This window comes from Syngnathus acus, chromosome 6, assembly GCF_901709675.1.
Source record: "Syngnathus acus chromosome 6, fSynAcu1.2, whole genome shotgun sequence".
NCBI classification, from domain to species: domain Eukaryota; kingdom Metazoa; phylum Chordata; class Actinopteri; order Syngnathiformes; family Syngnathidae; genus Syngnathus; species Syngnathus acus.
The window spans coordinates 16,490,314-16,514,447 of NC_051092.1; the positions used below are offsets into that span (position 1 = coordinate 16,490,314).

The window sequence follows — 24,134 nt, forward strand, 5'->3', positions numbered from 1 at the left end:
GTTCTAAAGCTGATCAGTGTAGAGCTCTCCCGGATATGCAGAGGAAGACTGTTTCAGATGCTTGTGGGCTAACCGTGATGTACGTATGGTGGGAATTACTTCAGATGTTGAGTCAAAAATTTGATAAAATTTCACATCGTATGTTGAAAAATTCGTATGTTTATATGTAGAGGTTTGACTATTGATCCTTACAACTCACCAAAAGAGACATCCAAGACCGAGGATTTTACAATGTCAATTTGTACACGTAGTTTTCTTGAGGATGAGTATGATTTAAGAAAAATTGAAACAATTGAAAATTATCAACATCTCTGAAAAACATTCCTTCAATCTAATTAAGGTTCCCAGGACTTCATCAAACCATTTCTCGTCTGTCTGCTCCTCGCTTCTCCCTGACCCTCACCCAACTACCAGTTCTACTGGTAATACGTCACCTTGTACCAGTTCTTTTAACTTTCGGAAAATACTACCTACAGTGGGGCAAAAAAGTATTTAGTCGGCCACCAATTATGCAAGTTCTCCCACTTGAAAGATGAGCAATGCCTGTAATTTTCATCATAAGTACACTTAAACCATGAGAGACCAAATGAAAAAAAAATCCAGAAAATCACATTGTCTGATTTTTAAAGTATTTATCAGACAGGCCTGGACATGCAGGGGCACACGTCTGGCACTCCAGGATTTGAGTACCTGGCGACATAGTGTGTTACTGATAGTAGTCTTTGTTACTTTGGTCCCAACTCTCTGCAGGTCATTCACTAGGCCTCCCCGCGTGGTTCTGGGATTCTTGTTCACCGTTCTTGTTTGACCCTACGGGGTGAGATCTTACGTAGAGCCCCCGATCGAGGCCATTATTGACCAAATAATTATTTTCCACCATAATTTGCAAGTAAATTCTTAAAAAATCAGACAGTTATTTTCTGCATTTTTGTTTTTCATTTTGTCTCTCATAGTTGAAGTGTATCTATGATAAAAATTACAGCCATCTCTCATCTTGTAAGTGGGAGAACTTGCACAACTGGTGGCTGACTAAATACTTTTTTGCCCCACTGTACCGAAGCGCAGAAAGCAACTTGTGAATTAAAAGTGAGCAGTGGTCCTGGACTTGATGGGGTTGAAAGTCATTTTGTCAAGCTAGCTGCCACTGTCATAATGTACCCTCTTGCTGATTTATTTAACCTGTCATTGGTCACCAGTCAATTACCACTTGTATGGAAATATGCACTTATTACTCCTGTCCATAAAAGTGATGACCAGCTTGACTGCAATAAGCTATTGGTTCTTGGGGACTTCAACGCCAGAGTAGGGACAGTCCATCAGACCTGGGAAGGAATCATTGGGTAGCATGGCATTGGCAAGTGCACGAGCAAGTCGTGCGCTGCACATGACCTTATCACCAACATCATATCCTGGCTACCCACCCGTACGTAACAAGACGTCATGGATACACCCTTGCTCTAAGCATTGGCATCCCATCGATTACACCAGTGGTTCCCAAACTTTTGCAGGCTGGCGCCCCCTTTGGCTTCCCAGTGAATTCCTAGCGCCCCCCCCCCCCCCCCCAAGGACCGGCATTTATATAAATAAATAATACATTTATATAAATAAATAAATAATACATTTATAATATCATTACCATTACGTTGAATTAGTGGGACCACTGAGTTTGTTTCTCAGAAACGAGCCGGTCCCATCTAGACGTAATCGGAGACAATGACACCCGAAGTGATTTAAGGTTTGTCTTTTATTGCAGGATGCTTGGTCTCCATGTGTTGAAGCAGTTTTGAATGCTTCACTGCCTGGTTAGTTAGCCTGTCGCCACATATTGGCTTTGCGGGCTCGACTGGGGAAACATGTCACGTGACCGGGACGAGTGTCTTGACCTGAATTAATTGATCGTCGATAAAAAAAAAATGTCTGTGCGGCTTGGCGGCCCGGTACCAAGTGACCCACGGACCGGTACCGGTCCGCGGCCCCGGTGGTTGGGGACCCACTGCCCTAACCAGCTCAACACAACACAACACGGCGCGTTCTGGCGAGTCCCCAATTTCATGTTGACTTGAACTCAAGATGATGTTGACCGCCAGAATGCGGTTTTTATTATAAGATAAAATTCTGAACATTACAAGCTTGAAATTACAAACCTGAGCTTTTGCTTTTGTAGTCTATGCTGTCGGATCTGACTGGGCCAGAGCGGCGTGTTGTGTACAAATCGACTGCCGCCCCCCCTACCGCCCCTTTCTTCCTCACCGCCCCCCCGATCTTTCCCACCGCCCCCCGGGGGGCGGTACCGCCCACTTTGGGAACCACTGGATTACACCATCACCAAGAAGAGGGAGCGCTAGGCAGGAGGTCAGAGTGACCAAGGCTATGTGTGGTGCTGACTATGCGGCAACCGCATAGTGAAGTTTGCTGACGACACGACTCTGGTGGGTCTCATCACCAAGGGAGACGAGACTCAATACAGGCTGGAGGTTGACCTTCTGACCGCGTGGTGCAGGGACAACAACCTCCTGCTGAACGTCGACAAGACCAAGGAGATTGTTGTTGACTTCCGGAAGGGTCACGCCCAACACCTGCCGCTGACCATCGACGGTGCTGTGGTGGAGAGAGTGAGCAGCGCCAGGTTCCTGGGGGTGCACATCAGTGAGGATCTCTCCTGGTCCACCAACACCGCGTCGCTGGCGAAGAAGGCCCAGCGCCGCCTGTACTTCCTTCGGAAACTCAGGCGAGCGGGGGCTCCTCCGGCCGTCATGACTACTTTTTACCGAGTCGGCACCATTGAGAGCGTCCTCTCCAGCTGTATTGCTGTCTGGGGTGGCAGCTGCACTGACCACGACTTGAAGGCCCTGCAGCGCATAGTGAAAACGGCTAGTAAGACTATTGGTGCTTCTCTCCCCTCCTTGAAGGACATTTACACCTCCCATCTCACCCGCAAGGCGACCAAGATTGGAGTGATGTGAGTCACCCCGCTCACATCTTTGTTGAACTTCTGCCCTCTGGGAGGCGGTACAGGAGCCTGCGCTCCCCGCACCACCAGACTTTCCAACAGCTTCGTACTCCAGGCTGTTAGGATCCTGAACTCGCTCCCCCCTTTCAGCGTAGCGTCCTGTTCTTGCTGTATGCACACTGGCTCGGTTTTGCCCCTCTTATTTAATGGGTTATTGGTCTGTTATTTATTCATCGCTCATTTATTTTATTTATTATTTATTATTTATGGTTTGTGCCTTCTTGTTTTGTTTTGTGTCGCCTACTTGTATGGTCTCGTCACCGTGGGATGGAGGAAACGGAATTTCGGTTTTCTTTGTGGTCTTGACATATGAAGGGATTGACAATAAAGCTGACTTTGACTTTGACTGCTGGACTGATCACCGGCTCATCATGTCCAAGCTCAAATGCCGCTTCCTGCCCGTGAGAAGACCCCCGAGGCCAAAAGACTGCGAAGAAGACTGAACATCTCCAAGTTGAAGAGCAGCAAAGTTGCAGAAGACTTCTCCAAAGACCTTGAGAGTAAACTGACAGATACAGTGCACGATGATTGGGCCAGAATAGAGGAGCAGTGGTCAACCTTCAGAGATGTCAGCTGCCTCTGAACACATTGAACCTGCTACCCGTCGTAACCAAGATTGGTTTGACGAAAACGAGGCGGGATATAGGCGCTGCTTGCAGAGAAACAACACTCCTTCAGCGCATCAGATCAACGCAGCCTCACGAGGATCCTTCAGAAACGCGTAAAGAAAAATCCAGAAGAAGCTACGCGAGATGGCAGGACAACTGGTTCCGCACCAAGGCAGATTAAATCCAGGGCTACGCCGACAGCCACGATTCCAAACGTTTTTTTTACGACGCGCTGAAGGCAGTGTACGGACCTCAGTCCTCCGGATCCTCGCCCCTCCTCAATGCAGATGGGACCCAGTTGCTGATTGAGAAGAAGCAGATACTGGAGATATGGGCTGAACATCTCAACAGCCTCCTCAACCACCTAACCTCAGTCAACGACCAAGCCATAGACCACCTGCCTCAAACAGAACCCTACCTTGACCGGGAAAACCTCCCGCTATAGAGGTTAGAAAGGCTGTCAAGCAACTCTCCTGTAGCAAAGCACCAGGATCCGACGCAATCCCTGCTGAAGTGTACAAGGCAGGAGGCCCTGCTATGATACAGAAACTGACTCTGCTCTTCCAGTCCATGTGGCATGAGGAAAATATCCCACAACAGTTAGGGGATGCCAGTGTCATCCACATCTACAAAAGGAAGGGTAACCGCCAGTCTTGCAACAACTACAGAGGCATGTCCCTTCTGTGCGCGTGTGTGCGTGTGTCTGTGTGTGTGATTTTAAGAAAACTTAATTACCCCAAGGGTCACGCCTTTGGCTGCTGCGCAGCTCACACAGCACCCGACCCATTTGGCCCCTCCCACAGGTGGTGAGCCCATCGGATGGGGGACCCACGTCCTTTTGGGATGGGCCCAGCCAGATCCCATGGGTGCAAGCCCGGCCACCAGGCGCTCGCCAATGTGCCTCACCTCCAGACCTGCCTCTAAATGGGGGCCCCAGTGACTTGCGTCTGGGCATGGGCAAGGGAAAACTGAATCCAGCGTCTGCGCTGCCTGTCCATTCCTATAAAAAAGGCTGAAATATTGTGCAGTTTAGATTTTATTTTTTTTTTAAAGTAAATAGATATGTAAAGTGATTTTCTTTCCCCTCACATCCTACTTTCTGTTTCACACATCTACTGTGGCAAACATGTTTTTTGTCATTTTTACCATCTTTCTAAGTAGCGCTATAGGCATGAAGCCCTCCTGGTATTTTCCTTTTGTTTCCATTTCTTTCTTCTTTTTTAAATATTATTATTATTATTTTTAGACTTGTCAAGAACCTGTTTGATCTGGCCCGGCAGCACAAACCTTCCATCATCTTCATCGATGAGGTGGACTCTCTGTGTGGCTCCAGAAATGAAAATGAGAGTGAAGCTGCCCGCCGCATTAAGACAGAGTTCCTGGTTCAAATGCAAGGTGAGCAGAAGCTGTACGAACATCAAGTTAACTGACAAGCAGTTATGGCAGCAATGTGTCAAATCAGTACTACACTATCACGACAATTTGGGAGACTACAGATGTACCTTCTATAGCTACAAATGTATCCATTCACAACAAGTAAACCGAAAGTCTTGGAGTCAAAATTGATTCATCAATAACAATTGATTATCAAATTAATCACCGCTATTTTAATAATCGAGTATTACCGTATTTTTTGCACCAAAAGGCGCACTGGATTATAAGGTGCACCCTCATTGAATTTTTTATTTTAGAAATTATTCCATATATAGGGCGCACTGGAGTAAAAGGCGCATAAAATAGAAGCTATACTGCAACAAACTAAGGTTGACTCGGGTTGCGGTATGCATCCACGCCAATAAACAATGAGCCCTCTGTAAACAATCGCGTTTCTCAAACTATCTCCTATAAAAATGATCAGAACGGACTAAAGTTCGATCTAACGCATTGGTACTGCTTACCTGTGTTTCCCTTCCATATCGATCCGTAAATTTACTCGTTACTCGAAACATTAACAGAGCAGCCTATTTTGACATGAAATAGTCTCGTGCATATAGCAGCTATCATTATAACCATTAGCCACCCCGCAAACTCCATCAGCCTCAGCTCGCAGACTCCCATGAGCCTCAGCAAAATGTAAACAATCGCGTTCTCAAACGATCTCCTATAAAATTGATCGGAACTGACTAAAGTTCGATCTAACACATTGGTACTGCTTACCTATGTTTTCACCTTCCATAGCGATTCGTAAATTTACTCGAACATTAACAGAGCAGCCTATTTGACATGAATAGCCTCGTGCGTATAGCAGCTGTCATTATAGCATTAGCCACCCGCAAACTCCCATGGGCCTCAGCTCGCAGACTCCCATGAGCCTCAGCAAAGTGTAAACAATCGCGTTTCTCAAACGATCTCCTATAAAATGTTCGGAACTGACTAAAGTTCGCTCTAACACATTAGTACTGCTTACCTATGTTTCCCTTCCATATCGATCCGTAAATTTACTCGAAACATTAACGGAGCAGCCTATTTTGAAATGAAATAGCCTCACGGGTACAACAGCTATTCAGTGACGCCCCCTGACCACGGTTGCCGTAATGCTGGGAAGCGATGCGTCCTTGTAATTTACTAGTCGTACTAAAACGTACTGAAACATTTTGGCAGAGCACTGTGTACAACCAGTATGGATCAGCAAATTCATCAATCGATCACTTTATATGGTGCACCGGACTATAAGTGCGCACCGGACTATAAGTGCGCACTGTCGGCTTTTGAGAAAATGTTAGGTTTTTAGGTGCGCCTTATAATCCGAAAATACGTAGTTTAAAAAAAATCGTTTAAACCCATTAAGGCCTAAAACGCTTGGCAAACAAACCTCTAAAACAGACATGGGCACTAACTACGGCTGCGGTCCGCATCCGTCCGCCAAACCTGAATAAATTGTATTATTAACCTTTTTTTTGGGTCATTTTTCCTGCAATGACTGTGTATCCCCAATAGATGGGGAAACGCCCCGCCGACACATTTACTTTCCAAAGCCCATGTCAGAAAGCCCAGTGCACACATCACAAGTGCGTGAACGGTACTCCGTAGTACGGACCCGCACACTCCACGCTCTATTTCTATCAGTGCCGAGGATTTGCATTCGAGTGTGGGCTGTGATGTCAGCATTCTTGAAATTTGCGCGCTGAGCTTTCAGATACAGTTTTACGCCAAACCCACCCGCAAACCTTCCCCTGGAATCCTTCCATTAAAATGAGTGGCCCAAGGAAAAGAAAGATGGACACTGAGTGCCGAGTGTTTAAACGAGTGGACAATTATTTGGCTCGACCTACGTGTGTGAGTAGACATTTAGCCACATGAACATCAACAAAGACAGTCACACATCTAGGTTAACGGACCAACATGTCGGCTCTATCCTAAGAATTGCCACAACAAATTTTACTCCAGACTATGATGCACTAGCAAAAAAGGGAGGCCAACAACACTGTTCCCACTGAAAATGCAGGGGAGTTTCTCTAGTTTGTTGTAAAAAAAAAAAAAAAAAAAAAGCATTTTTAGAATAATTTGTACAAACAGCAGGGATTGAAACTTGCGACCATTCTCATTTTCAAACAATGCAGGATGCTCAAGGACATTGATAGATCATCTGTTTGTGACTAATCTTAACTTTTAAAGTTCTTCAGTGTTTCCCGTTTCCTCACCTCTGTCACCAGGTTTTTGTGAGTTAAAGCTCTGCTCTGATTTTCAGATATTCGTCACTGTGTTGCTGTTTTGATTTCTTTATTACTTTATTTAGATGTATTCTTTCACTGATTCCTCAGGATAATTTGTGTTTGCCATTGGATGTGATTTCGCCTCATAAGATAAACATCTTTCATAAATCTGACCTGCAGGCACTGAAGTGATGGAAACTGTTAGTTTAGCAAGTCAAAAGGTTTGCCCACCCCTGCTCTAAAACCTAAGGGTGACTTTAGAAGCACTCATATATACATATTGTCTTATATCTATAGCACCACCAAGTCATGACAAGAAATTTATAGTTTTCGAAATACTTTATGATGGAGGCAAGGTATAAGATTTCTTGTTGCGTATTTCCTTCGCTGCACAAGAGGAAATGCTTAACTCTGTGTAGGTGCCGTATAATTTACTACTATTCTCTTGTTTAATGATTGCACACTTTCTGGAAATCCTATAAACTTCTTTTCACTTCTCAAATATCACTGTTTGTCTACTATATGATATATTTAACTAAAATTGCTGATCCGAACAACCAATGATATATAAAGGAAAATCTTGAAAATGATCAGGAGCGCCCCAAAAAAAATAAATAATAATATATATATATACATTAGGGGTGTAAATCGCGGGTTTTGTCACGATACGATATAATATCGATACAAAGAATCACGATACGATATTTGCCGATATCTTAAAGCCTGCTGTGATTCATTCACGATACATCACGATATAGTGCTCCACGATCGATATTTTTATTATTATTTTTTTTTTCTAAATAAAAAATACAGAACAATATCCTGATTTATAACAATTCATACGCAAAATCAACAAGGTACTGCAAACTCTTTATTTAGGAAATTAGAAGAGTATTGTAGTATACAAAGTGCTTATTTTAACACTGAACTTTATCAAATTCCTATATTTTTTCTCATATAAGTAAAGAAAAATGAATATTCTTACACTTTAAAGTGCATTACTGAATTATTTATTTCCAATAATTTTAATTGTCCGTTGAGCCATCTTTTCTTTGGAATCCAAAGTGCTTCCAAACGAATGACTTGAAGCCCAAAGGGGAGCGAATTTCCTCGTCTTCTTGGACACTAGCCATAGCACCAGCCCAGGAGCCGCGTAGTTGTCGGCTCCCCTTTCACGTGCCTGCTCTGCTCACAACACGACACGCCGCGTACTGCTCCCGGAAAGAGGAAGCAAGCAACAACGAACTGGATTTCAAAATAAAGTCGCGTCTAATGTCCGAGGTCAAACACGGCGATATAAATCGATGTTTACGTTTAGCATCGATGCCAATAAATCGTAGAGCATTATATCGATTAATCGATGTGTATCGATGAATATATATATATATATATATATATATATATATATATAAGGGGTGTAAATCGCGGGTTTTGTCACGATACGATATCATATCGATACAAAGAATCACGATACGATATTTGCCGATATCTTAAAGCCTGCTGTGATTCATTCACGATACATCACGATATAGTGCTCCACGATCGATATTTTTATTTTATTTTATTTTTTTTAAATAAAAAATATAGAACAATATCCTGATTTATAACAATTCATGCGCAAAATCAACAAGGTACTGCAAACTCTTTATTTAGGAAATTACAAGAGTATTGTAGTATACAAAGTGCTTATTTTAACACTGAACTTTATCAAATTCCTATATTTTTTCTCATATAAGTAAAGAAAAATGAATATTCTTTCTTTTTTTGTAACACCATTAACTTTAAAGTGCATTATGAACTATTTATTTACAATAATTTTAATTGTCCGTTGAGACATCTTTTCTTTGGAATCCAAAGTGCTTCCAAACGAATGACTTGAAGCCCAAAGGGGAGCGAATTTCCTCGTCTTCTTGGACACTAGCCATAGCACCAGCCCAGGAGCCGCGTAGTTGTCGGCTCCCCTTTCACGTGCCTGCTCTGCTCACAACACGCCGCGTACTGCTCCCGGAAAGAGGAAGCAAGCAACAATGAACTGGATTTCAAAATAAAGTCGCGTCTAATGTCCGAGGTCAAACACGGCGATATAAATCGATGTTTACGTTTAGCATCGATGCCAATAAGTCGTAGAGCATTATATCGATTAATCGATGTGTATCGATGAATCGTTACACCCCTAATATACATATATACGTATATACAGTGCCTTCCGAAAGTATTCGGCCCCCTTGAACCTTCCAACATTTCGCGACATTTCAGGCTTCAAACATAAAGATATAAAAGTTTAATTTTTTGTCAAGAATCAACAAGTGGGACACAATCGTGAAGTGGAACAAAATTTATTGGATAATTTAAACTTTTTTAACAAATAAACTGAAAAGTGGGGCGTACAATATTATTCGGCCCCCTTGCGCTAATACTTTGTAGCGCCACCTTTTGCTGCAATTACAGCTGCAAGTCGCTTGGGGTATGTCTCTATCAGTTTTGCACATCGAGAGACTGGAATTCTTGCCCATTCTTCCTTGCAAAACAGCTCGAGCTCAGTGAGGTTGGATGGAGAGCGTTTGTGAACAGCAGTCTTCAGCGCTTTCCACAGATTCTCGATTGGATTCAGGTCTGGACTTTGACTTGGCCATTCTAACACCTGGATACGTCTATTTGTGAACCATTCCATTGTAGATTTGGCTTTATGTTTTGGATCATTGTCCTGTTGGAAGATAAATCTCCGTCCCAGTCTCAGGTCTTTTGCAGACTCCAACAGGTCTTCTTCCAGAATGGTCCTGTATTTGGCTCCATCCATCTTCCCATCAATTTTAGCCATCTTCCCTGTCCCTGCTGAAGAAAAGCAGGCCCAAACCATGATGCTGCCACCACCATGTTTGACAGTGGGGATGGTGTGTTCAGGGTGATGAGCTGTGTTGCTTTTACGCCAAACATATCGTTTTGCATTGTGGCCAAAACGTTCGATTTTGGTTTCATCTGACCAGAGCACCTTCTTCCACGTTTGGTGTGTCTCCCAGGTGGCTTGTGGCAAACTTTAAACGAGACTTTTTATGGATATCTTTGAGAAATGGCTTTCTTCTTGCCACTCTTCCATAAAGGCCAGATTTGTGCAGTGCACGACTGATTGTTGTCCTATGGACAGACTCTCCCACCTCAGCTGTAGTTATCTGCAGTTCATCCAGACTGTATATACGTATATATGTATGTATATATATATATGCCTTGCGAAAGTATTCGGCCCCCTTGAACCTTTCAACATTTCGCCACATTTCAGGCTTCAAAGTTTAATTTTTTGTCAAGAATCAACAAGTGGGACACAATCGTGAAGTGGAACGAAATTTATTGGATAATTTAAACTTTTTTAACAAATAAAAAACTGAAAAGTGGGGCGTGCAATATTATTCGGCCCCTTTAATTTCAGTGCAGCAAACTCACTCCAGAAGTTCAGTGAGGATCTTTGAATGAGCCAATGTTGTCCTAAATGACTGATGATGATAAATAGAATGCTCCTGTGTGTAATCAAGTCTCCGTATAAATGCACCTGCTCTCAGGGTTCTGTTTAAAGCGCAGAGAGAACCATGAAGACAAAGGAACGCACCAGGCAGGTCAGAGATACTGTTGTGGAGAAGTTTAAAGCCGGATTTGGATACAAAAAGATTTCCCAAGCTTTAAACATCTCAAGGAGCAGTGTGCAAGCACTGAAATGGAAGGAGTATCAGACCACTGCAAATCTACCAAGACCCGGCCGTCCCTCCAAACTTTCATCTCAAACAAGGAGAAGACTGATCAGAGATGCAGCCAAGAGGCCCATGATCACTCTGGATGAACTGCAGATAACTACAGCTGAGGTGGGAGAGTCTTTCCATAGGACAACAATCAGTCGTGCACTACACAAATCTAGCCTTTATGGAAGAGTGGCAAGAAGAAAGCCATTTCTCAAAGATATCCATAAAAAGTCTTGTTTAAAGTTTGCCACAAGCCACCTGGGAGACACACCAAACATGTGGAAGAAGGTGCTCTGGTCAGATGAAACCAAAATCGAACTTTTTGGCCACAATGCAAAACGATATGTTTGGCGTAAAAGCAACACAGCTCATCACCCTGAACACACCATCCCCACTGTCAAACATGGTGGTGGCAGCGGCATGGTTTGGGCCTGCTTTTCTTCAGCAGGGACAGGGAAGATGGCTAAAACTGATGGGAAGATGGATGGAGCCAAATACAGGACCATTCTGGAAGAAAACCTGTTGGAGTCTGCAAAAGACCTGAGACTGGGACGTAGATTTATCTTCCAACAGGACAATGATCCAAAACATAAAGCCAAATCTACAATGGAATGGTTCACAAATAGACGTATCCAGGTGTTAGAATGGCCAAGTCAAAGTCCAGACCTGAATCCAATCGAGAATCTGTGGAAAGCGCTGAAGACTGCTGTTCACAAACGCTCTCCATCCAACCTCACTGAGCTCGAGCTGTTTTGCAAGGAAGAATGGGCAAGAATTCCAGTCTCTCGATGTGCAAAACTGATAGAGACATACCCCAAGCGACTTGCAGCTGTAATTGCAGCAAAAGGTGGCGCTACAAAGTATTAGCGCAAGGGGGCCGAATAATATTGTACGCCCCACTTTTCAGTTTATTTGTTAAAAAAGTTTAAATTATCCAATAAATTTTGTTCCACTTCACGATTGTGTCCCACTTGTTGATTCTTGACAAAAAATTAAACTTTTATATCTTTATGTTTGAAGCCTGAAATGTGGCGAAATGTTGGAAGGTTCAAGGGGGCCGAATACTTTCGCAAGGCACTGTATCTATATGTGTATATATATATTTTGTCTCTACCGCTACTAGTGGCACTTGTCTTTGTCCTTGTCTGTTATTTATCCATTTTTACATTTGGCACTTGTCTCTTGTATTTTTGCACTCTTGTACGCTGCTGTGACAAGTAAATTTCCCCGCTGTGGGATAAATAAAGTTCTACCATGCCGCCGATTGCGGCCGGGACTCCCCGTATGCCGCCAATTGCGGCGGGGACTCCCTGAATGCCGCCGATTGCGGCTGGGACTCCACATATGCCGTCGATTGCGGCTGGGACTCCCCGTATGCCGCCGATTGCGGCGCGGACGCCCCAAATGCAGCCGATTGCGGCGCGGACTCCCCGAATGCTGCCGATTGCGGCGCGGGCTCCCCGAATGCCGCCGATCGCGGCTGGGACTCCCCGAATGCCATCGATTGCGGCACCGACTTCCCTTATGCCGCCGATTGCAGATGGGAAACTCCGTATGCCGCTGATTGCGACGGGGACTTCCCGAATGCAGCTGATTGCGGCGCAGACTCCCGGAATTTTCGCCATCGCGGCACGGACTCCCAGAATTCCGTCGATTGCGGCGCGGACTGCCCGAATGCCGCCGATTGCGACGCAGACTCCCGCAAGTATAGTTATATACTACATAACTATATTGTAGCGTTACCAAAGTACCAGGCAAGACGTGGGTTTGGTAACCGATTCTTTATTTCACAAAACGAGCTCAACATGAGTGTGTGTTCGAAGCAAGCGCCCTGGATCGCTCTTCCCATCTCCCCCCCTGCTGCCTTCACGGCCTCGCTAGACAATCGGAAACTACTGAAGTCTAACATACACGTTGCTACTCTAAATAAACTATATATCACATAACTATAACATAAATAAGTAGTTTATTGAACCATCTGTGTCATTAAAAATCATTAAATCTCCAGACTCTGGAAATCAGTGAATGGAACTCCTTGTCAGTGAGGCTCCAATTTGTCCGACAGTTTTGTGTGTTCGTCTCGTCGTACCGGGTTGTGCGGCGGGCTGGTTCTGCTCGACATCGGCGAAAGCGAGTTTTGTGGCGATCTGGACTTTGAAACGGGGACATTAAAGGCGCTCGGTCTGCTCCGTCCTGGAGCGTCGCCGGACTCGCCTGCTATTCCTCCCCCGGTTGGGCGTCCGGGCCAGGCTGGCGGCCAACCCAGCTCGCCCGGCCGTGCCTTCCATTCTTCTGGCGAACGTTCGATCGCTGGACATCAACATGCCTGCTGAGTTCTACGGACCGGACAGTGCGTAACTGCTGTGCATCTGGAGCGGATGGCGTGCTATCGGGCGGACCGGGCCATTGTACGAGGGGGAACATCGCGAGGAGGTGGGCTGTGCGTCTACATCCGTGACGAATGGTGCCGGGACTCTGTTGTGGGATGCTAGCACTGCTCGCCACTGGCGAAGTTTGTGATCGCCAGGCTGTTGGGTCCTGAACTCTCTCCCCCGTTGTTTTACTTGTTATGTTAATCGTGTACTGTGTCTCGTCACCGTGGGATAGGGGAAACGAAATTTCGGTTTCTTTGTGTGTCTTCGCATGAAGGAATTGACAATGAAGCTGACTCTGACTCTGATTATTCCACAGCCATAGTGCGCCCTCATGCGGTTTAAAGTGAAAATAAAATGTGAAGTGATCAACTATAGTAGTAAGTAATGTGTTAATGATCAAGTATAAATTTGTGAATAATTTCACATATAAGTCGCCCCCCCACCCAAACTATGAAGAAAACGCTGACTTGTAGTCCGAAAATTACGGTAAATTCTATAGGCTAGAATCCATCCCATCGCTTGATGACATACAGGTAAGCCTGTCGAGAGGCAATCACAGTGAACCGCACATGCGCAATGGACAGTGACCACACCCCCTCACCGCAGCAGTTTGGCTGCGCATACACAAACCCGGTGCCAAACCTAACAAGCTAATCAACGCATTACGCATCAATGCACGCACTTGCTTTTTTCTTTTAAACTAAAGAAAGTTTATGACCATCAAAATGAGTGTGGTTGCTGGACCAAGTAAGAAGCCAAACTATCACTTTCATACAGAATGGGAGTTGGACTTTTTTGTACCTCATTGACTGGGTTGACATTCCCTTTAGCACAGCTTATGTAGTGGATACATAACGCAACCCTAGTCAACCCCAGTTTGATGCAGTAGCTTCTATTCTACGTGCCTTTTAATCCGGTGCGCCCTATACAGTCAAACCTCCGTTTTCAACCACAATCCGTTCCAGAAGGCGGTTCGAGAAGTGAATCGTTCGAATTCCGAATCTATTTCTCCCATTACAAATCCTGGGAAAAAAATGAATCCCTTTCAAGACTAAAAAAAACGCCTTTTTTAAGCATTTTTCATTTGCGCATTTTGTCCGATCGCGCAACTGCAGCGCACCGCCGAACGCGCAACCGTAGCTCGCAGCCGACCGCGCAACTGCACCGCGCTGGTCGCATTATTGTGACAGAGCCGTCGCTGAAATTTAGAAAATATTTTTAAAATCCTGATGTACTTTCCAAAATTTAAGTGGACCTCAGTGCGCAGGGAGCTTAATTTGGTCCGATCGCGCAACCGCAGCGCGCCTGGCGCTCACTGTCGCATTGCTTTAAGAGCGTCTTTGTGTTTTAGGATGGCTTTACTGCTCCATTACTTGCAGACTGTTAGAGTCAGCTAAAATCATGTTGTGGCGTAGATTAATCCAACTGACCAGGATATGCGGAGTTGACATCCAGTATGGTCTGCTGCATAAGATTGCGGGATTTTTAGCAAAACATCAAAACGGTCCATTGAGCAAGTATTAACTACCCCTATGGCACTAAGACACAGTGCAGTCAGTGTCATTGCATTTGACATCCAATCCATCCTTCCCTCCCTGCCTCCCTCACAGGTCGACCAGTAGTCAGTGCACCATCTAACGGGGAAACGCAAGCATTGCAGGGACAATATGACACTGTTTTGTCTTTCGTTGTGTCTTTTTACCTCAGATCACATTTTCTGAATCAAATTATATAGAAATCCAGATAATTCCAAATAATTATTTTCATTTGTCTTTCAACTGTTAAAGATAATCTGAACCTCATTTTGGCATTTTTTATTATCTTTGTGATTTGCGCAGGTGTTGGAAACAACAATGATGGCATTTTGGTGTTAGGAGCCACCAATATTCCCTGGGTTCTTGATGCTGCCATCCGCCGAAGGTCAGATGTCACTGTAATGCTGTTAAAAAAAAAAAAAACTTTTTCTGTAATTGATTCCATGCAGTTTGATGAGCCTTGACATTTATTTTCATAAAGGTTGGCCAGTGAAAGCCCACAAATCATTGCCTTTTCTCTCCACTGTGCAGAAAATAAGAATATTGCTAACGTAGGAACCAATTTTGTTGTTTTTGCTGGTCTCGTTTTTGCATAATATTGTATCTTTGAAAACCGCACTATTGAGCTGATTCTGTTAGTTAACTAACTCATTAGTGTTGATCACAAAAATTGGTCAAAACAAAATGCATTGTTTTAAATTAAAGTTTTATGCTATGATTGCAAAGAGATGGGGATTGCGCGAGCACAGGAATGTACGCACCGACTTGGGTCATCCAAATACCACTGCCCTACGATGGCTAAAGTAAAGGTTTTGTTTTTTACTGTAATATATTTTTTAATGTAATATATCCCACTATTGCCAGTTAGAATGCACTCTGTGGCATGTGCAGACTCCACACTATATGTATTGTATTCAAGTTAAGTCAACTTAAAAAAAAGTTTCAACATTGCAATCAAGTGGCCAACTAAATACTAATTATTTGACTCAAGCTAGTTTTGATACAGGTGGAAGCTGTTAAAAATAAGATCATAAAATGCTACCGACCGACCTATCTACCTACCTCCCTCCCTCCCTACCTACCTACCTACCTACAAGTCAAGTGCTTCTCGTGGCCGTTTAGCTGCTCTTATAGCCCACAGTAGACGCGAGAACTTATTTAAAAAAAAAAAAAAAAAATAAATACAATAAAACATCTCAAATAAAATTTTACATCCTACAATTTAAGAATCAGTTGTGACTTTCACGCTCACCTGCTGTGCCTCAAAAGCCCAAAAGCTATTATTGTGATGGCATGCCCATTAAGAGCACATGTCGGCAGCCCTGAGTGAGCCCACGACCCGCTGGAACCACGGACGTGTATTACATTGGCCTTTTATTCTTTTTGTGTATACGTTTTTCCACAGGAATTCACAACACACTCACGCATTGAATCTGCTAGCAACCGCTGCGCGGCACCGCTGCTGCTCACTGCTCCCCTCCTCCCCCAGGGGATGGATTAAAATCACACGGGGATGGGTTAATGCAGAGGACAAATTTCACCACACCCAGGTGTGTGTGTGTGTGACGATCATTGGGACTTTAATCTTTAATCTTAATCTTAATATGTTGCCCACAACCTATGCTAAGTTTAGCATTCGTGCAGTTTAACACAAATGAGTTTCCATTTCCAACTCTTGCATATCTTAATATGATATCCTGTCTACAAACACCATGCAGTGCTTTGCATCTGGCGTTGCTGAGGTAAAGACGATATAACTAGCGACACCCGGTCGAAGTTTAAGTTGAAGCATTTAGACTCATCTTTGTTGAATTTGTATTGCGTTTTTTGTTTGTTTGTTTGTTTGCTTTGTTTTGTTTTCCTGAAAACATTAAAAATTACTTGGGCAAGTTTGTCACTCTATAGCCAATATGTTTCCAGATATGGTTCCTTGAAGTTGTGCTATGAAAGGCTTGTTTTTTTAACTATCATTGTTGCACATTTTTGTATTTTGTCAAACGTGGGTGAAAATCTGTTCAAGCAGTCCTCTGTTAGCAGCAATGATTGAGATGAACTTGTCTATGTTGAACAGATTTGAAAAGCGCATCTACATCGCTCTGCCGGAGGAGCCAGCCCGGGCCCAGATGTTTCGCCTACACCTAGGCAACACACCTCACAGCCTGAGCGAGGCTGACTTGCGGCAGCTTGCTCATAAAACAGACGGCTATTCTGGTGCTGACATCAGCATCATCGTACGGGATGCACTGATGCAACCTGTGAGGAAGGTCCAGTCTGCAACACACTTTAAAAAGGTGAGACCAGAATAACCCACCTTATACTCAACAAAAACTAGTCACTGATTGGTAAGGACCAATTTAAGGAAATAATGTGTCAATAATTTTGATTAAAAAGATAGAAAGTCAACAGAATTGCATAATTTTGATTAAAAAGGTCAAAAGTAGAAAGTCTGCATCCTATTGCCAGTCTTGCACATGAAAGTATTACTTTGATGACTTAAATGTGCAAAGGTATTGTGAGACTTATAACCAACCGGCTCTTTCGAGTTTGAATGTAATAAAAAGGAGCACAGGGGAAGTTGAACTTTGGAAGACCTTAGGGGCACTGAAGGCTACCATTTTCCCTTCTTACTTGCTCTGGGTGTCATCTTCTTCAGTTTCTATATCTGATTGGTGTATATCTAATTGTAACTTAATAGGATGACCCTGACATAAATTGGTCCTTCGAGCCAGGTGCCAATTTATCTGCGACTGCGGGGGGGTGACTGACGGCAACTGAAGACTGTGCACAGCCAGACTGGGTCTGTAGAAAGAAGTCCACTTTCCTGTGGCCGGTTGCGTTGGCTTCCTCCCGGGGTCGTAGATTGAAGGCATCCTAAAATAACAGCGCCTGACGAGATGAGGAGCGAACACAAGCCGTGAGTGCAGTTTTGTGATTAAATAGCACTAAATGAAAAGCTTGGGTTTGAGTCACAAAGGAGGGACAAATTGTCCAAAAGGTTAAAAAAATCCCATCCTAGTAAGTATGACGTCCTGGAAAGAGTGAGGTTCATGTCCTGCTTTCATAATACAGAAATACGTACATACAGTGTGATGTGTGAAAGTTTGAGTTTGTGAGTGAAGACAGTGAGTCGCCAAGCACTGAAACAATGGGGCAACCAGTAAAGCTGTCCAAATGAAGTAAGTGCATGGTAACAAGTCATTGATATTTTGGCAGTGAAAAGTGAAACCTGTAATAAGGTTAAGCCTTGCGACACCTATCGTCTGAGTCTGCGAGTCTGAGAGTTTGTTCTGACTCACCCACTCTCTGTAAACAAGAATGTGGCAAGCCTTTTATCCACTCCCACTGACCACGACCATGCAAACTAGAAATAGGGGTGTGGAGAATTGGCGAACAATGATGAGTGAAGCTTTAATACTCTTCTCCCAAATTACAGAATCTGAAAAAAAGAGATTTGTATCCTATGATTGAAGAAGGCAGAAAGGCAGAACAATTCCTGTTTATAGATCCTGATCAAAGATGTTTAGAAGCTTAACTTTACAAAATAAATGAGAAGAGATGTAGAAATTAGAATTAATGTTTTTTGTTTTTTTTTTTAAACTGCCTAACCACATAAAGGACTGATTAGATTACAGTGATCCCTTGTTTATTGCTGATAAGACCAATGATTTTCATGGTGAAAATCCATGATGTAGAGTCAATATTTTAACTATACAGTGCCTTTGCGAAAGTATTCGGCCCCCTTGAACTTTCAACATTTCGCGACATTTCAGGCTTCAAACATAAAGATATAAAAGTTTAATTTTTTGTCAAGAATCAACAAGTGGACACAATCGTGAAGTGGAACAAAATTTATTGGATAATTTAAACTTTTTTAACAAATAAAAAACTGAAAAGTGGGGCATGCAATATTATTCGGCCCCCTTGCGCTAATACTTTGTAGCGCCACCTTTTGCTGCAATTACAGCTGCAGGTCGCTTGGGGTATGTCTCTATCAGTTTTGCACATCGAGAGACTGGAATTCTTGCCCATTCTTCCTTGCAAAACAGCTCGAGCTCAGTGAGGTTGGATGGAGAGCGTTTGTGAACAACAGTCTTCAGCTCTTTCCACAGATTCTCGATTGGATTCAGGTCTGGACTTTGACTTGGCCATTCTAACACCTGGATACGTCTATTTGTGAACCATTCCATTGTAGATTTGGCTTTATGTTTTGGATCATTGTCCTGTTGGAAGATAAATCTCCGTCCCAGTCTCAGGTCTTTTGCAGACTCCAACAGGTTTTCTTCCAGAATGGTCCTGTATTTGGCTCCGTCCATCTTCCCATCAATTTTAGCCATCTTCCCTGTCCCTGCTGAAGAAAAGCAGGCCCAAACCATGATGCTGCCACCACCATGTTTGACAGTGGGGATGGTGTGTTTCAGGGTGATGAGCTGTGTTGCTTTTACGCCAAACATATCGTTTTGCGTTGTGGCCAAAAGTTCGATTTTGGTTTCATCTGACCAGAGCACCTTCTTCCACATGTTTGGTTGTGTCTCCCAGGTGGCTTGTGGCAAACTTTAACGAGACTTTTTATGGATATCTTTGAGAAATGGCTTTCTTCTTGCCACTCTTCCATAAAGGCCAGATTTGTGCAGTGCACGACTGATTGTTGTCCTATGGACAGACTCTCCCACCTCAGCTGTAGTTATGGCAGTTCATCCAGAGGATCATGGGCCTCTTGGCTGCATCTCTGATCAGTCTTCTCATTGTTTGAGATGAAAGTTTGGAGGGACGGCCGGGTTCTTGGTAGATTTGCAGTGGTCTGATACTCCTTCCATTTCAATATAATTGCTTGCACAGTGCTCCTTGAGATGTTTAAAGCTTGGGAAATCTTTTGTATCCAAATCCGGCTTTTAAACTTCTCCACAACAGTATCTCTGACCTGCACTGGTGTGTTCCTTGTCTTCATGGTTCTCTCTGCGCTTTAACAGAACCCTGAGACTATCAAAGAGCAGGTGCATTTATACGGAGACTTGATTACACACAGGAGCATTCTATTTATCATCATCAGTCATTTAGGACAACCTTGGATCATCAAAGATCCTCACTGAACTTCTGGAGTGAGTTTGCTGCACTGAAAGTAAAGGGGCCGAATAATATTGCACGCCCCACTTTTCAGTTTTTATTGTTAAAAAAGTTCTAAATTATCAATAAATTTCGTTCCACTTCACGATGTGTCCCACTTGTTGTTGATTCTTTGAACTTTATATCTTTATGTTTGAAGCCTGAATGTGGCGAAATGTTGAAAGGTTCAAGGGGCCGAATACTTCGCAAGGCACTGTATCTGCACAAAACTTTTATAATTTTATTTTTAAACACGTTATTGTATTTGTAAACACTAAACATTTAAAGTTAAACTGACTTTTAGAAACATCTTTGGGCTTCACTAATACTCAAAAAGTCACAGAAAAACTTCCATAAACGTATCACGGTTCCACTTTGCTGCGTGTGCTGGCCGACTGACGCGCCCCAGCGCACCAGCGCGATGGCATCCGCACAAGACAATTTTATTTTTAAACACTTTATTGTAATTTTAAACATTTTATCATATTTGTAAACACATTTTAAAAATGTTTAAGTATAAACATGTCACGGGTCCGCTCTGCCCTCGCTGTGCTGGCCGACTGACGCGCACCGCCGACCAGCGCATATCAAATGCAGATTTGCACGCGCTGATGCCATCGGTGGCATCCGCACAAGAGTTTTTAAATGTTTTAATTAAAATTGTATTTTTAAACAATTTATTGTACAGTAATCCCTCGTTATCTGACACACCGTTAGACTGGTTCCACTCATATCTCTCTGGCCGTACTCAGTTCATTCAGTTAAAATCATTCCCATCCGATCCCTCCCCCCTATCCCCAGGGCTCTGTCCTTGGCCCTATCCTGTTCATCATCTCCCTCCTCCCACTTGGTCTCATATTCCGTAAATATAACATCAATTTTCACTGCTATGCGAGGACACCCAGCTCTATGTTTCCTCCAAACCCTCTTCAACCTTCCCACCCTCCTCCCTCTGTGCGTGTCTACAGGACATCAAAACCTCCAATTTCCTCAAAATGAAAAGTGACAAAACCGAGACCGTTCTCATTGGTTCCAAATCCACACTCTCAAAGCAACCCAGTTTCACCCTCACCATCAACAACTCCCCCGTCTCCCCTTCCCCCCAGGTCAAGAGTCTGGGTGTCGTCCTCGACAGCACTTTATCTTTCCAGTCACACATCAACAACACCGTCCGGTCAACCTACTTCCACCTCCGAAACATCAACTGCCTCCGCCCCTCACTCACTCCCAACAGCGCCGCAATCATGGTCCATTCACTTGTCACTTCCCGTTTGGACTATTGCAACGCCCTTCTGTTTGGTCTCCCCCACAAACTCCTCCATAAACTCCAACTGGTTCAGAACGCTGCTGCCCGTATCGTCACCAAAACCCCTTCCATCTGTCACATCACCCCCGTTCTTCACCAACTACACTGGCTTCCCATCAAATACCGTATAGTCTATAAAATCCTCTTAACACATTCAAGGCAGTCCATAACCTGGCCCCCCCATATCTGTCTGACCTCATCCATACCAATATCCCCACCCGGTCTCTTAGATCTGCCTCCTCCATCAACCTCACCGTCCCCCCAGCTCGCCTGTCCACCATGGGGGCTAGGGCCTTCAGCCGCTCCGCCCCACGTCTCTGGAACTCCCTTCCCCCTGGCATCAGAAATATTGACTCAATCACCTCATTTCAATCCCACCTCAAAACCCATCTATTTAGACAGGCATACCCGATTTGACCACCTACTGTACTTTGATGCTCTGCTGCAAGCGCTTTTGGCTTTTTTAAACTGTGTCCTTTGTTGAAACGCAGCTAACGCTCGCCACGCAGCAGCTTTTAAGAGCCAAAGCCAAAGGGATCGTGTTCTACAGTTCCGCTACACGGCAGACGCTAAGCTAACGGAGCTACTAGCGGTTGCAGCTGCAAACAACCAAACAATCGTTGTTTGAGAAGCTCGTTTGTCGTTTGGATTCCTTCGACCGTCAACGCAGGGGTCTCAAACTCCAGTCCTCGGGGGCCGCATTCCTACATGTTTTCCAAGTTTCCCTCGTTAAACACACCTGATTCAATTATCAGGCTCCTGCAGAACGTGAGGATGAACTGATCATTTGAATCAGGTGTGTTTAACGAGGGAACTTGGAAAACATGTTGGAATGCGGCCCCCGAGGACTGGAGTTTGAGGACCCCTGGTTCAACGGGTGTTCAGACTCGCTGGATTAGCCACTACCAGGACGTACAGGACTAACAGCAGGCCTATCCATCCTCGTGCCTAATCACCGCAGCGGGTCCACTTGTTGGGTGAAGTGGGTAAGTGTTGCTGCCTGAAGTATTCCTGATCATCACCATCTTTACCTGACCTAAACTATATCAACGCAGTGGGCTCCAGGTGGAGCCCCTGTGTGTAAGTACCTGAACCCTCTAAGCTAAGCAGTCACCATCTGCAATTGGTTGTGAGTGCCAGGCACTTTTAGCCCTGTACTGCCGCTATTTCTTGTACTTTATAGGTACTGCATAGAGAAGTGTGCAATGGCCTCGAAAAAGGATATGGAAGAATTAAAGTGATCTAATGAGGTCTTGAGAAAGTCAGTGGAGTTCATGAGCCACCAAATGGAGAGCATGACAACCAAGCAAGATTCTATAATGGATATGATGAAGGAAATCAAGGACCTAAAGAGACTAAACAAAGAGAAGGATGTGAAGATCGATCAACTGGAAAACAGGCTTTCTGATCTAGAACAATATACTGGATTGAATGATGTTATTATCACCGGGCTGCTAACAAAACCCCGCTCATACGCAGGTGCGGCAAGGTCAGGAGCTGTGACCAGGGGAACAGAGCTTAGTAATGAAGAAGATACAGTGCAGCAGCAAGTGATAGAATTCCTACAAAAAAAAACACATCAGCATAAATGAGAATGACATAGAAGCTTGCCACCCTCTTCCCCAGAAAGATAAGAGCAGGTCGGCAGTTATCATCATGAGGTTTGCCAATAGAAAATTTAAAACAAACCTTCTGCGCCAAGGTAGAATGTTGAAAGGGTCAAATGTGTATATCAATGAACATCTGACCAAAACCAATGCCGAAATAGGCAAGAGTGCTCGGTACCTCCGTAAAGAGGGAAAGATTCAAGCAATGTGGTCCTCGAACTGCAAAATATACATTAAACTGAATGGAGGACCTGACCAGGCTAGAGTGGTCATGGTTAGGAGATTGGGGGAGTTGGACAAATTTGCATAGGTAGGCCTACTTCCTCTGTGATGCATGACTGTTTTCTGACGCTACTTCTTTAATGATGCCGACATTGCACAATATTTCCTCATATAGAAGCGCAGAAACTGAACTTGACATCAACAGTACTAATTGACCATCCTGATGTTGATTGTTTTAATTTCATCAATCAAAGTGTAACTGACAAATGCAAATATTTACTTGATGATGAATTTAGAACAGCCAGCGATCCATTCCATAATTCCAGTGTATCTCTTCTGCATGTAAATGCCCGTAGTCTTCCTAAAACTTTGACCATCTTGCTCTAACTATCTCCAACCTCAACTTTCCTTTTTCGGTTATTGGCATCTCTGAAACTTGGCTACAAAAAGATAATTCTGATTACTATGCCTTGGACAATTACAGTAATGTCCACAGATGCAGAGAAGACAAGAATGGAGGAGGTGTTTCACTGTATGTTAGTAGTAAGTTGGAATATAAAGAAAGACCTGATCTTGAACAATGTTTTGAGCTGAGTGGAGAAGCAGTATTTATTGAGTCTAATCGAACAGTTATAGGGTGCATTTATAAACCTCCAAAATCTAAGATACCTGATTTTGTTAACCGTCTCACCTATGCGCTATCTATAATATCTCATGAAAATAAGAAATGTTTCCTCATGGGGGATTTCAACATCAACATTATGGACTCTGAGAAACAAACTCAGTCTTTCCTGGATGGTCTGTCTTCTTTCTGTTTTAAGCCTATGATTACTAAACCTACGAGAATAACTGAAAATTCAGCAACTTTAATAGACAATATATTTACTAACATACTTGACAGAGATCACTTGTCTCGAATTCTATACTCAGACATCTCTGATCACCTTCCCATATTCTCTATTACCTCCTCACGAGCAAACACTCTTCTTCCTA

The 24,134-nt window shown here is 43.7% G+C and overlaps 2 protein-coding genes across 7 annotated transcripts in view; both read left to right on the forward strand.

The window, feature by feature from the left end:
- exoc3l1 (exocyst complex component 3-like 1) overlaps positions 1-24,134 on the forward strand; it is a 490,744-nt gene that overhangs the window by 420,984 nt on the left and 45,626 nt on the right. The gene's annotated exons all lie outside the window — the stretch shown is intronic.
- vps4a (vacuolar protein sorting 4 homolog A) overlaps positions 1-24,134 on the forward strand; it is a 70,286-nt gene that overhangs the window by 21,854 nt on the left and 24,298 nt on the right. For 5 of the 6 annotated variants that reach the window (XM_037253653.1, XM_037253655.1, XM_037253654.1 and 2 more), the window contains 3 exons: positions 4,865-5,013; positions 15,210-15,291; positions 16,978-17,197. In XM_037253653.1, coding sequence (XP_037109548.1) covers positions 4,865-5,013; positions 15,210-15,291; positions 16,978-17,197 — 451 coding nt within the window. Of the gene's footprint in view, positions 1-4,864; positions 5,014-15,209; positions 15,292-16,977; positions 17,198-17,635; positions 17,821-24,134 lie in introns of those variants that run through there. The other variant, XM_037253658.1, reaches the window with a different exon arrangement.